Below are 14244 nucleotides of genomic sequence, written 5' to 3'. Positions count from 1 at the left end.
CAGGGGGCAGACAGGCAGTCCAAGGAGGCACAGGGGGCAGACAGGCAGTCCAAGGAGGCACAGGGGGACTGGATCAGGTGGTCTGGGAGCTGGCCACAGAGCAAAGACAGTTTCAGGAAGCCTGGGAGGAAGCCTCAGGACCACAGCCATGGGGGACTCCTGGGAGCGCTGGCTCTTGGACGGTCATGGCTACTGGCGCTGGCTCTGGGACGGTCGAGGCTACAGGCGCTGGCTCACTGACGTCGGAGGCTACAGGCGCTGGCTCACTGACGTCGGAGGCTACAGGCGCTGGCTCACTGACGTCGGAGGCTACAGGCGCTGGCTCACTGACGTCGGAGGCTACAGGCGCTGGCTCACTGACATCGGAGGCTACAGGCATTGGCTGGTTGGCCGTGGTTGGCGGAGTCTGGAGAGCAGAGGCCTTTCTTCTCCTCCTCCGGGCGGATGAAGTTGGCAGCGCTGGTTCGTTGACCACGTCAGGCGTGGGGGTTGGCTCACTCACCGTGGCTGGCGAGGAAAGCCCAGAGGAGGGAGCCGGGATCAGGAGAGGTGGCTCCCCGGCAGGGAACTCCTCCACGATGAGTCCCACATACTCCCGCCAGGTGCAGTCTCCGGTCTCCGGCAGTTCCCACCACAGGTGTTTGGGTACACCGAACCGGTACGCCACCTTCAAGGTATGGACATCCCAGCCGGTGCAACTGGCCACGCTGGCAAAGAAGTGGGAGAATTCCCGGACAGACAAGTCCGCCTGTGACAGCTCCATGATGAACCCTGCTAGATCCATTGATGGTCGATTGTTCTGTTACGATGAGCAGGACAGCAGACGAGGGGCAAGGATCTAAATGCAGGGTTAGCTTTATTGGACAACTAAAATAGACAAAACCAAAACAAAGGAAATACCCTCAATGGGGAAACACAACAAAAACACGGAAAACATACAAAGGTAAACTGGCAGGGTAAACATAAACGAACACGGAAACAAGCATCCAAATACATCGACAATCGACAGGGGGATGAAGAAACAGCAGGGTTTAAATACACAGGAGACATGATGATGACAAAACGAGACACAGGTGAGAACAATGATGCAATGATGACAGTGATGAGATCAGGGAATTGTGGGAAGTGTAGTTTTTAGACAGACAAGTGAAACACGGGGCAGACAACAAGGAAAACGTGACATGGAATGTGATCAGTGACGAGTGACACAGAAAACACGGGGCAGACAACAAGAGAATCGTGACACTGGCACATTTTTATTCTTTGCTGAATATCTCTGGTGGAACTCCTCACCAGTGCTCTTTTGTTTTCTCTCTGCAGCCTGCTGTTTATGCTGAGGAGATCACAAAGGTAGCATTCGTTATCACTCTGCTGACTGGACGTGCTCGAGAGTGGGGAGCTGCAATGTGGGAAGCAAAGGCTCCATGCTGTGCCTACTTTGAAGCTTTCAAGCAGGAAATGATCAGGGTGTTTGATCACTCTGTGCATGGCCGGGAGGCATATCCTCAGTTACCATCTCTGTGCCAGGGTGAATGGTCAGTGGCAGACTTTTCTGTGGAATTCCGCACTCTGGCAGCCACCAGCGAATGGAACGCAGCTGCCTTATCTTCTATCTTACTGCATGGGCTCACAGAGGAGGTTAAAGATGAACTTTACTTCCATGACCTCTCTCCCAGTTCGACGACTTAGTAGCCCTCACTATTCGAGTGGATAACTGCCTTGCTCTTCGTCATCAAACTTGTGGTTCTTCTGCCCATTGGATGTGGAGGGAGATAACCGCTATGTCTTCTGTTCAGCCACCTTCTGATTCTTCACCTGATATTGAGCCTATGCAGGTGGGCAGAATCTGTCTCGCCCAAGTAGAGACAGCACTGGATCCCCAAGGGGTTATGCCTTTACTGCAGCGAGCCAGGACGTTTTGCTACCACCGGTTCTTTAAAAGACATGGCTTGCCCATAGTCCGGGGATACTGATGAGTGCAACCCCTCTTACCCTTGCCCCTGGAGCCAGCACTCTCCTCTCTGCTGTCTTGTGGTCATCAGTGCTTCGTCCTCATTGACTCTGGGACAGAGGGTATTTTCATCTATGCCTCTCTGGCTGACAAGTGGGGGCTTGAAGTTAAAAGGCTCTCCACTCTCCTGACTGCCAGAGCCCTCATGGCCAATCCATCGCAGAGGTTTCAGAAGTTACGTCTCCGGTGAGCCTTCTCATCTTGGGAAAACACCAGGAAGAGTTGGTGCACCAGGATCTGTTGAACTCTACCTATACTCAGGTGGTACTTGGCCACCCCTGGCTGTCCCTGCATAACCCTCTGCTGAATTGGAAACACTCTTAGGGGGCTTCTGGTTGGAAGGCGGCGGTACCTTTTCTGGTCTGGACCAACCACAGGAACCTGGAGTATATTCAGGGCTTGTTCCCACTGCAGCCTCAGATTTCTGTTCTTGGTTGACAGAATTGGAACCCAACATGGTCTTCTGCTTTTGTAGCCCATCCGCCTCGAGGTGTTGTCCATCCGCCTCAACGTGTTGTGCATTTTGAGATGTTATTCTGCTCACTACAACAGAACATAGTGGTTATCTGAGTTACCGTAGCCTTTCTGTCAGTTCGAAGCAGTCTGGCAATTCTCTGTTGACATCTCTCATCAACAAGGCAATTCTGTCTGCAGAACTGCCGCTCACTGTATGTTTTTATTTTTACATCATTCTAGAATAAACTCTACAGACGTTTGTGCATGGAAATCCCAGGAGATCAGCAGTTACAGAAATACTCAAAATTCAGTGTCAACTGTCCAATATCTCAGTGATGCTGATGAAGGTTGTTGCTGAATTCGAGGATCTTTCTGTAATACGTTGATTGATTATGGTGATGGAAAGTGGAGTTGGTCACAACAGTGACAGATGTTGAGAAACAGATCGATTATATGGAGTCTTCGGAAAGGGAATTTTCTGCTAATCCACCCGTGTCCAAAACAGACTTGGAATGAATTTTGGAAAAACTGGAATATTTCAAAAATATGAGCCAAAGGAATAACATACGGATTGTTGGAATTCCTGAGCATGAAGAAGGCAGAGATATGGTGAAATTCCTTGACGAGCTCATCCCGAGTCTGCTTGACATAACATGGCCATAAACTGAAAATTGAGCGGGCTCACATAATCCCGGCTCGCAGATCTGCTGAGGGAGACAGGCCCTGATCAATCCTGGCCAAATTTAGGAGATCATCCGATAAAGATTGCGTGTTGTGCCAGGCGAGGAGCAAAGGAAAGCTTTTTTGGAAGAATCATAATATTTTCTTGTTCCCATACTTTGCGTATTCAAGAAGAGGGAAAGGCGATCGGTTGTAAGGAATGTAAGAAACTCTTGCATCAACTCTTGCATCGCTTTTGCATTGATGTTTCCAGACAGACTGAGAATAGAAATGAAGGACGGCAGCAAAGTATTTACATGTCCCAAACAGGCTCTCTCCTTCATAAATACATTGGAACAAGTAAGCTATTTGATGTTTCTTATATTAGTGGACTGACTTGCTGTTCAGTAACTCGATTGTGTGAGGAAGCTGGGCACCATTTTTGTTTCTTTTTCTGTTGGCTCCACCTAGTGGCTGGAGTTTGTTTTGTGGCATGACACTTCTCCTTCAAGCAACTTTTGCATTAACGGAAGATAATTTTTACATTGAAGTTCCTGGCCAGATTGAGAATGGACACTATGGTGTCATACTGTGTATTATCTCAATCGCTTTGGCTCAATTCTTTAATGCTAATTGTTTTTTTTTTTTAAACCATAAGTTCAAATCTCCAAACAATTATTTTCTTGTTCACAGCAGATTTGAATTTATTATTCATTTAAGCAAATTGCATGTGTTTTGGCACATGTGTGCAAAAGAGTAAGTTCAATCATCAACAATTTGCACAATAACTAAAGGCACACAGCTTGCTGGTCAAAACTAATGAGTTGATTCCCAGTGAAATTGTAACTCTACACAACTTCTAAACATTATATCATCGTGTGAGCCATCACATACAAAATGATCCATACATGTATATTCCATAAATATATATTATATGGAATGTTTGTGATATCTGCTAAATCTTTGGCCAGACTAACAGGAGTGATAGGATGTCCACCAAGAAGATGGGAACTTGTAGTGTTACGGACTGTGAGGAGGTACAATTTAGTGTTTTTTACAGAACTGCCTCAGGTTTTTCATTGTTGCTGTTTTTTTTGTTTTTTGTTTTTTGCATGGATGTCATTTTGTGGCAATTTTCTGTTCACTATATATGACTTTACGTGTAAGAAATGTTCTTAGATTTTGATCTGCTAGTTTACACATAGCTGTTGTATTGTTGACACATGAGATAAGTCTCAGTGTAATATGACTCAAAGGTCTTTAGCACAAAATAATGTGTAGTTTTTTATATTTTCATGCTCTGTTTTGAAAACAATGAGTAAAAGTATATTGACATTGCATACAATCGGTGTGTTAAAAACAGATGCAAACAATTTCCAAGTAAAATTGTGAAAAATATAGATTCAGATTCAAAGGATAGTATAACACCAAGGAAGAAAAAGGGTTTACGGTTGTTCTCTTATGAGATGCATTGGCTCGCCACTCATTAATCCTACTTCACACTGTCTCTGTATTATATGCTTTCCCTTTTCAACAGAAGAAAGACTTTTATCCACTTTTCAAATATCAGCCATTGCAAACTGAACCCACTGTCAGACTAAACCTCTTTATTAACACTTCACTATAGTAAAGTCATTTGTTGTCTTTAAAAGGTTTATCGTCCGTGTAACTTAAACCCTTCTAAACACTTTAAAGTGACAATACCAGCTGTGCTTGTATTTAACGCTGTCCTTGTGTTGACGGGCAGGGTGTTGTTCAGAGATGTCCAACAATAAGTGATAATAAAGGGAACTTTTGCATCAGATATACATGACACTAAGGGACCTTTGCTTTGTTAAGTACTAGGTCAGCTTCTGTTATACTATTGGATAACCCTACCATTTGTTGACTCACAGACAACAGCAGGTCCATCAAAGTAATGGACATGGATATTGTTTCATTATAAAAGCTCTTAGGAACGTTCTAAAATCAGCATTTTGAGGCTTGGGAGGTGAGGAATTATCACTGGTAAGTTTTTTTCTTCTTATTACTTTTCCATTTAAAAGAGGCCTATTAGAACATAATGTAAGAGAATAAAAATAATACAATATGCATTATATTCCATACAGTCAACAAAATTAATGACAGCTTGTTGTGATCATATATTTGCGCTGCACACTTGAACTGGTGTCAGGTTGATATTATTCAGATTTGACAGATGTAAGCAGCCATAAAGACTTCACACTTTCATTATTCATATTGTCAGTGATCAGAGACTTTTTATGTGTTAGATTATTTGCTTATACACTTGACATGCTCATTCTCTTGGTACAGGCACTGAAATAATGGCCCGGTTATTGTGGGAAACCGTTTTTCTCTTTCTGACTGTAACTATCAGGGGTAAGCACTTAGTTCTAGGTAATACTACCATGGAAATAATGGGTAAAGTCCTGCGCACCTTTGCAGCTTGCAAATGTTTATTAAACAGCAAAGCTTCTGTCAAGGCCATTAAATTTCTGACACAAATATATTTTTCTGGCATTCAAAAATTTTATAAATATTACAATATATTTAAAATATGTTATATCACATCATATTGTATTACATTATAATACGGTACCCTCTGCATGCCACTGTATTACACACAAATTAAAATATATAGACCTGTTGAGTTTCCACATAAGATATATTTAGCAACAGGTTAACATTTGTAAAACTGTACATTTATTACTGTGTATGTCACACAGTTATTCTTGAAATCATAATCAAGTTAAACCCATCTTACCAAAAATGGAATGGTATATGGGACACTAATGCAACACATTTTCTTGCTGGATTTTATCAGCCTGCTTTACCAAAACTCATTTTAACATCAAACGAATGAATAGTCATCTAAAATGATGGATTAAGGCTATACAAATATACGTATATAGAGTATATATAATATGTACTCTTTATTTAAATGTCAGTTGTTCTTTTTATTGATTAGACACATTCCCACAAAGGATCATTGGGGGTCAAGAGGTCGTGCCCTACTCCATTAAGTACCAGGTATCTCTTCAGTATGACAGGAAGCATTTCTGTGGAGGAACTCTCATTCAACCACAATGGGTGGTGTCTGCTGCCCACTGCTGGCGACCGTAAGTACCGACTCCTTTCATCGCCATAGATCAAGCTTTAAAACGAAACTGAATTTGAATAAGGTTTTTTACTTTGAAAATATTTTTTTGATTTGGTTATGCACTGTTCAACAGGGCCAGTGTGATTCAGGCAGTGTTGAGTGAGCATAGCCTTGCTGTAGAAGAGAAATTCGAGCAAGTATTAAACGTGTCCAGAATCTACACGCATTATGCATACAACCCAAGGACTTTTAACAATGACATTATGCTAATTAAGGTAAGGTATATGGACAAATCTCACGTCTTCGTGACAGACCCATACAGGCCGAAAGCATTCGCGTTCTTGCGTTTACAAAAGCTAGATAGCCCGACTGTCCTGTTCTGTACGCATTTTCAGCGCATGTGCCTGCCGTCTAAAAAAATCACAAAGCAGTCGTACTGTAGTGCGCATGCGTCGAACGCATTCCTATTCGCTCCTGGTCTAGGGAGTATACTTTGAAAGTCAACACAGTCGACCGAGCGCTATTTGATATGTATTGTGCAAAAAACAAAGTATACCTGGGCCATAAAGGTCAAAGTATTCGTGTTCGGTTCGTTCGTGGTCAAAAGAGAATAATTTGAAAGGAGAGCACTTGATTGTGTGCAAAATGATTTGCCAGGCACCAAAAAAATTCTTAGTGAATTGACTGAAATCTTAGAAAGCTTTTAGAAAAGTGTAGACAAATCTGAATATATTTGTTATTAACTTTGAGTAAATTCCTTTTAGGTTCAGCATTTAAGAAACATTAAATTCCTCTATTCATTATTTGCTACTCGAAATGTAGCTACTAGACAAAATATACACCAATATTCTTAGTGGTGAAATGTGTAATTGTGTGCGGTCACATATACCTGTGCACTGCGAAACGGGCAAAATACAGTCATCTCAATGGTAAACTGCGCTATCTTTAATTTTGGACAAAGAGGGTGAAGAATTCTGTCTGACCAATGGAAGATAGGCAGCGGGGAAGTATGTGTTTTGGAAACCTCTTTGGTAACAGACACTACTAGAGCTTGTTAAGGCAATGTGTTATACTTACCAGTGTAAGTATAGGAGACTTGAGTCTGGGCTCTTTTGACCTGGGCTGGTAAGCAACCACCTAGCAACCACTCAAAATACTCTAGCAACAGCATAGCAATGCCCTGGCTTCCACCCGCAACACCATAGCATTGTAGCGATGGGTTTCGCATTAGAAAGCACATTTTAGAAAAAGCTGATTGTAAATGTTATTTCTACAGTTCTGTGTGGTGTCGCTAGTAGTATATAAATTATTCACCACACATTCCTTATTTTCCCCAGCTGAATGTTCCAGTCCAGCTTAACGGATATGTTCAGCCGGCACCCCTTCCAAATGCAGACACTTCTACCCTCGCAGGAGGAACCAGCTGCACCGTGAGCGGATGGGGAGTGACACGAATATACAGCTCCTATCTGTCACCAGTTTTGCGTGCCGTGGATGTGGACATCATCCCCAACTGCCAGTACTTCTACAACTATAGAGTCAATGACAACATGATCTGTGCTGGCTCTCGCTTCGGAGGAAAAGACTCCTGCCAGGTAATCAGTGGCCAAACAAAGGCTTGTTAAAGTTGAAGTGTGTAATTTCTGCAACTTGAGTTTTACCAAACGGAATCACAAACATATAGAAGCCATGCGTTACAGTTGTTCTTCTGCCTTATTTTCTCGAGATCATGATTAGAAAACAAGCCATAACTGGGAATGAGGGCGTAGTCAACCGTCAACAATGGAGGGAGATGTTAGATGTACTTCGATATGGCACAGCTTTTCAGGGCGTTATGTTTGGAACTTAAGTGTTTTAGTTAAAATACTAGGTTTGATATCAATTTTAACTTCTTGTTTTTTATTAAATGCAAACGTGTTACAGACAGTTAAAGAAAGGGAAAACAATTGCAAAGTTTTTACAGCTTTAGAGATAACAGGAATCTCTAGATAAGACTTTTTATGTAAATGCAAAAGGGTAAAGCAAAAAAAAGCTTAGAACTCAAAAGATTTTCATTGATATGTTATATGAAAAACTTATCTTATGCAATATATAGTGAGCTCAATATCCTATAAGACTGTACAACAGAAGTTTCCTTCTTTGATTTTTGCAATTACATTTGTATGGAGCCCCTTAAAGGACATGGAGGTAACAGGAGGGAAACCATGGTTTTACTATATTTATACTGTAGTAAACATGCGGTTACTATTATTTTACTACAAATACTTTCGTTAAACTTCAGTAAATCTACTGTAGTTAAACTATGGTTAATTTTCATTAAGCAGTTGAACAGAAGTATTTGTGGTAAAACAATAGTAACCACTAAATTATGATTTGAATTACCATAGTTTTGGTTTTCTTGTATTATTATTATGGCTTCACAGTGAATATCATGGTTAAAATATTTTTTACTGTAGTAAAACCATGGTTAATTTTTTGCGAGGGAACCCAAAATAATTGTGAGGGAATGCAAAACATTTTGTGAGGGAATGCAAACTATTGTTGAAAAAATCACTTCCTGTCATCTAAATGTTTTCCATGTGTTTGTTGACGGGAGTGGTGCAGAAATGACACGCTTCAGCATTAAAGGAACATTCTGGGTTCAATAACAGTTAAGCTCAATCGACAGCATTTGTGGCATAATGTTGATTATTACAAAAAATGTATTTAGTTCTTTAAAAAAATAAAAATAATAATAATTGGGGTTACAGTGAGGCACTTACAATGGAAGTGAATGGGGCCAATTTTTGGAGGGTTTAAAGGCAGAAATTTGAAGCTTATAATTTTATAAAAGCACTAGCAGTAATTCTTCTGTTTAAACATGTATTTTTTGAGCTGTAAAGATCTTGAAATCATAATTTTTTACAGTCGTTTTAGGGTTTTTTGACAATACACTTCACAGCAGTGAAGTTGTAAAATTGGCTAACTTTACACAGAAAAGGTTAGTTAGCATTTTATCACACTAAAATCATGTTAACACACATATTGTACATGTCTTTTTGCTGTACTTTTGAAATAGTAAGTATTTTATTATCATTGATTAAAGTAATCATAGCTGACTGTGAATACTACATTTCTGGCATCTGAAACTGAAAACTATTGATTTTATATGATGATGCATCCAAGCCACTAGGTGTCAGTGTACGTCATAGATGACACAAATACAAAAGTTAATAAGTGCACCTTTCATTTTTGTGGTAATCAATATAATGCCACAAATGCTGTCGATTGAGCTTAACTTGTATTAAACTCGTAATATTCCTGTAAAGATTATGGTATGGCTTCAATGTTTTGAAGCCCAAGAGACTGTGCTGATGGTCTGTCTGCATGTGTTGCTCTCTCACAGGGAGATTCAGGTGGGCCTCTTATTTGTGATGGTAATTTAGAAGGCATTGTGTCGTGGGGGATCAGCTGTGCCCAGGCGTACTATCCTGGTGTCTACACAAAAGTGAGGAACTTCAACCGCTGGATCGACTGGATCATTAACAATGACACTTAAAATACACATTCGCCAGAATGACCATTAAATCTGAATAAAGAAAAGGATGTATTTACCAATGAATCCCACTTACTATCCCCAAGAACTGATTACGTCCATTCTCATTATATTAACCAGAATCACAAAAATCCTATTTTGGACTCATCCAAAAAGCATTAGGTCAACGATAAAATTATAATTGGCCCTATTTTGTTTCTTAATGCACAGTCCTGGTCTTAGTGTGTACGTTTCATCTGTGCATGTTATTTCAAGGAAAACAAAATTGTTTTCATAATCTTGATTAATCATAAATCAAATGTAAAAACTTGCTCTGCTTCTGAAATTATTTTCCTTTTCGGCTGATGTCACGGATCCCTCTTACTTTTCAACCCCTGCTGTCCAACCACCTGGCTTCGTTCTGGTTACGCCCACTTTTCATGATCCAATCAATTCATGCTAAAATCAGGTCCCGCTCAACAATTTTTCTAGTTTAACATTCTGTTTCACTCAAAATAGCTTCCAACAATCAGTAGAAGACATAATAAAATGCATGTATGTTTTAAGCGCATATTCATTTTATTTGTCATTACTAATTCATATTGATGCATATACATCTTTGGAATGTTTTTTTTATTTTTATGGAAATAATTTTCTAAATGCTGGCCATATGCTGCAGTATCCAAAGACCTAAATTGTATCACAGCATTAAAGAAGATGGACCATGTCAATGCGATTGATGGAAATGCATAAAGTTTACAACAAGCTGTTACTTGAAGTGTTTTTATTGACTCTGAACTCTGAACTAAGCAAACACAGCAATCTTTACTTTAACCTTCATGTTAGAAATCCATGCATTCCCATGAAATATTTTCTAATGTTTTCCAAATGTTTTATTCATTAATTTGAGTGAGCTTTAATGATTGACAAAGCCTGGTTATACACTACTCAGTGCTATTTACCCCAAGTATCATTCCAAGTAACATTAACATTATGTGAGCTCTATGCATTATGTGAGCTCTATGCATTATGTGAGCTCTATGCATTATCTGAGCGCTATGCATTATTTCCTTCATTATTGTTGATGTGCTGAGGTCACACATTTATCATCAAAAAGTTGACACTGTTTCATTGAATATCTCTTCACAATAATCATTACTCCACAGGAAGTGTCATATTGCCATTGCATCACTGATGCCCTCCTCTTTCACTCTAACTCACAAAAACACACACACATTAACTTGTGACTTGAAGCCATGTCGTGCCTAGCAGTTGAAACAGAGTCTCTAGTCAGCTGCATTATGAACCCACAAGCACTTATTCAGAAATCTCAGGAGGCCAAAACTCTGGCATTCTGTCCATACAGCAAATTCAGAGTGGGAGCAGCTGTTGAAACAAGCGATGGAACCATCTTTACAGGTGAGGACATTCTTGAACTACTCTTAACTGTTACTGGAAAAAGAAACTGGAAAATGTTTGATATTTACAAGCACAGTATTAACCATTGCTGAAGTACTGTAATGTCATATTGCGCTTATTACACAGCTATTTCATATATGAAGTTGACTCCATCTGAAGCTATTTTAAACTGAATTTTGCAAATATTATCATGCATTCAAAATGTATGGCTTCCTATTGTGAGACCACATGGAATATACTTTTAAAATGCTTATAGCATGTCACACTGCAGGTCTATTTACTGTAAAATTAACTAGTGAAAGTGAAAACATTTTTTTTTTTAAATAACAAAAACAACTTGAAAAAACTGTTAATACATCTAAAATACTTCTAAAATGCAAATACACTTTTGTCTTATACAATGATAAATAGATACAAATCATTCATATTACATGCAAACGTGCCAGGGGCAAACCAAACAAATCATATTTATACAGACTATAAAAGTACAAAAATATAATAAAAGAAACACAATTAATTGGAGATAACAAGAATGTCCAGATAAGATTTTTAGGTTAATCCCAAATAAAAAACGGGGGCTTAGAACTCAAAACTAACATTTGACATGAAAAACGTTGCTAACGAAATTAATTGGTTCCCCATCTGAACTCTACACGAGCTCAAAAATCTTTTTTTTTTTTGTTTGCATTATGCAAAAATAATTATTGCATTTTTGCATGATTTATTTTTTTTGCATTATGATTTATGAGCCATTATAATCCAGTACCTAACTCTATAATTTTACAATATAAATATTCAGATGAAGTGCTTTTTCTTGGTGGTTATAATATGTGATAATGCAAAATTAGATTAAAAATGTATTAATTTGTTAGCTACATAGTCCTTGTGTACAAAGTTCTGTATATTCAACCACAGCTTTCAGCTAGTGTGATTCATTCATAAATTCAGTCACTGTATTGTGAATTCACTGTGAGTCAACAATGACAAACTGTACATTTGGAAATAGTAGAATTTTTGGAAATACTGTTGTGGCTTACGGACAACAAAAAACACAAAATTGCAAAATAATTTTTGTAATACACAATTAATGAATAGGCTAATTGGGAAACTGAACATCCATATTTATTAATCTTGCACATTTAAAAACATTTTTGTCATGGTTCATCCGTTGATGTACTCTTAACAGGTTGTAACATAGAGAATGCATGCTACAGTCTTGGCATGTGCGCTGAGAGGACTGCTATCTGCAAAGCTGTGTCTGAGGGACACACTGTCTTCAAAGCCATCGCAATTGCCAGGTATTTTGATAATTTGCTTAAGATAAATATTCATATGAAGTTAATACTGTAAAATAAAATTCCTCTACAATCTCTTTTGTGCAGTGACCTTGAGGATCGGTTTATTTCTCCATGTGGTGCTTGTAGGCAGGTCATGAGAGAAGTTAGTTCTTTTAACATTACAGTAAATATTCATTATTACGATTATAGTGTATTAAACAAATATAGTCACACTGTCAGGATATAGTCATTTTGTCTGACAGGACCATGCACCCTATACTCCCATGTCTGTCTTGTGCTTCGTTGTCGGTTTTTGTGTTCAGGTTGGGCTGAGGTTCGGTCACTTCAGTCTGAGATTTCGGGTTTGGGTGTGGCCGATCTCTCGCACAGGTGTCCTGTCTTGTTTTTGTCGTCTATTGCGTGCATCGGGTGTTGTTTGGTTGTCATGGGTGTATATTGACTCACTGTATAGCCTACTCAGGTTTTGTTTAGTGTGAGAATGCGTGGCATTGCTTTGTTTGGCTTTGCTACACATCCTCTCGTCTTGTTTGACGGTTGGCCTGGACGTATATTGCCTTATTGTCTTCTTAGTGATGTACGCCCATGCCATTCGGGTGTTTTGTTTTGTTGTCTTGTGAGAGCGCAACGCGAGGCGCACCCGTGTTTGCGAAAAACAGACATAAACCATTGACGCGAGTGCATGCTGCCAAGATGACATAAGCGCCATGCACCCACATCAATAAAAGACAGACATGGAGCATGAGTGTCCGGATCCCGACACTGACCGAAACCGCGCGCTCACACAAAGACAGACAACAAAACACAAGACAGACATGCGACGATAATGCCACAGTCCTATCAGACAAAAACCCAGAGTGACAACACAGTGACACATACATGTAAGATGACAGCATGTTAATATCATCTACCCTTCCTTTGCAGTTTGGCTTAAACTGGGATGTTTACCTGTCAAAGACTGATGGGTCCTTCAAACGGCTGACTGTGGAAATGTTACTTCCATATTCGTTTGACCCTGATGACCTGAGGGGAAAGGGAATTCATTAAACCTGTGGCAATTAGAAGCTGTAAAGATGAGATTATAGGCCATATTACAACCTCAGTGTGAGCTGGATAGATATATAGATAGATCATTGCATAAGATAATATAATATTAAAACAAGTGGTATTTATTTTCAGGAAATATATCACTAAAATCATTTTGGGTTCAATTGTTTAAGAGTCTTCAAAAAAAATCACTCAGATAAGTTAGGTTTGAGAAAAGGCCTGGCAAAATTTCTATGCTGATGCCAGTTGGTTTGATATTTTGATATCTAATGCAATGGATACTTTAAGTGTAGCTTATATGTCCAAATAATGTACGTTTTGGAGGCACTGTAGATAGATTAATTGTGTACAATTAGCTTTAAACATGCCGTCACAATAACATCCTTCTGTTTACTGTGGCTTTATTTTCAAGAGAAAAATATGAAAATGTTGACTCATAAATTATAATAATCCTGTTCTGAGTTGTTGTGTGATCATTCATTTGGTGCCTACAGCAGTGCTGGGGAGTAACTAACTAAATATAGTTATTTATTTAACTATATTTAGTTGAATGACTATACATTTAGAATCAGAATCAGCTTTATTGCCAAGTATGCTTACACATACAAGGAATTTGTCTTGGTGACAGGAGCTTCCAGCGCACAAACAAGACAGAGATAATAATATGATTTTTAATAAAAAGTGAATAGAAAATAAAGTATAAATAGAAATGCACCATAGGACTAATATATAGGCTATATGT

At 39.2% G+C, this 14244-nt stretch overlaps 2 protein-coding genes across 2 annotated transcripts; both read left to right on the top strand.

The window, feature by feature from the left end:
• Window positions 1-5015: 5015 nt before the first annotated feature.
• Window positions 5016-10499, top strand: LOC127619165 (trypsin I-P1). The gene is made up of 6 exons (XM_052091949.1): window positions 5016-5134; window positions 5441-5506; window positions 6096-6246; window positions 6361-6502; window positions 7565-7822; window positions 9613-10499. The coding sequence occupies exons 2-6, from the start codon at window positions 5452-5454 to the stop codon at window positions 9763-9765; spliced, it is 759 nt and encodes a 252-aa protein (XP_051947909.1). The 5' UTR covers window positions 5016-5134; window positions 5441-5451; the 3' UTR covers window positions 9766-10499.
• A 468-nt stretch (window positions 10500-10967) lies between these two features.
• On the top strand, window positions 10968-14026 carry cdaa (cytidine deaminase a). The gene is made up of 4 exons (XM_052091972.1): window positions 10968-11160; window positions 12347-12458; window positions 12543-12600; window positions 13380-14026. Exons 1-4 carry the CDS (start codon window positions 10998-11000, stop codon window positions 13500-13502), a joined length of 456 nt encoding a protein of 151 aa, XP_051947932.1. The 5' UTR covers window positions 10968-10997; the 3' UTR covers window positions 13503-14026.
• The last annotated feature ends 218 nt before the right edge of the window (window positions 14027-14244 follow it).

Source organism: Xyrauchen texanus, chromosome 25 (genome assembly GCF_025860055.1).
Source record: "Xyrauchen texanus isolate HMW12.3.18 chromosome 25, RBS_HiC_50CHRs, whole genome shotgun sequence".
Lineage (NCBI taxonomy): Eukaryota > Metazoa > Chordata > Actinopteri > Cypriniformes > Catostomidae > Xyrauchen > Xyrauchen texanus.
This window is presented reverse-complemented; position numbering and strand designations above follow the sequence as displayed.

Bases quoted from the DNA above. Each gene is read 5' to 3' on its own strand.
- cdaa (XM_052091972.1), top strand. From the start codon at position 10,998: ATGTCGTGCCTAGCAGTTGAAACAGAGTCTCTAGTCAGCTGCATTATG. The intron at 11,161-12,346 runs GTGAGGACATTC...TACTCTTAACAG, and splicing joins CGATGGAACCATCTTTACAG to GTTGTAACATAGAGAATGCA. The intron at 12,601-13,379 runs GTTAGTTCTTTT...CTTCCTTTGCAG, and splicing joins GTAGGCAGGTCATGAGAGAA to TTTGGCTTAAACTGGGATGT.
- LOC127619165 (XM_052091949.1), top strand. From the start codon at position 5,452: ATGGCCCGGTTATTGTGGGAAACCGTTTTTCTCTTTCTGACTGTAACT. The intron at 6,247-6,360 runs GTAAGTACCGAC...ACTGTTCAACAG, and splicing joins GCTGCCCACTGCTGGCGACC to GGCCAGTGTGATTCAGGCAG. The intron at 7,823-9,612 runs GTAATCAGTGGC...GCTCTCTCACAG, and splicing joins GAGGAAAAGACTCCTGCCAG to GGAGATTCAGGTGGGCCTCT.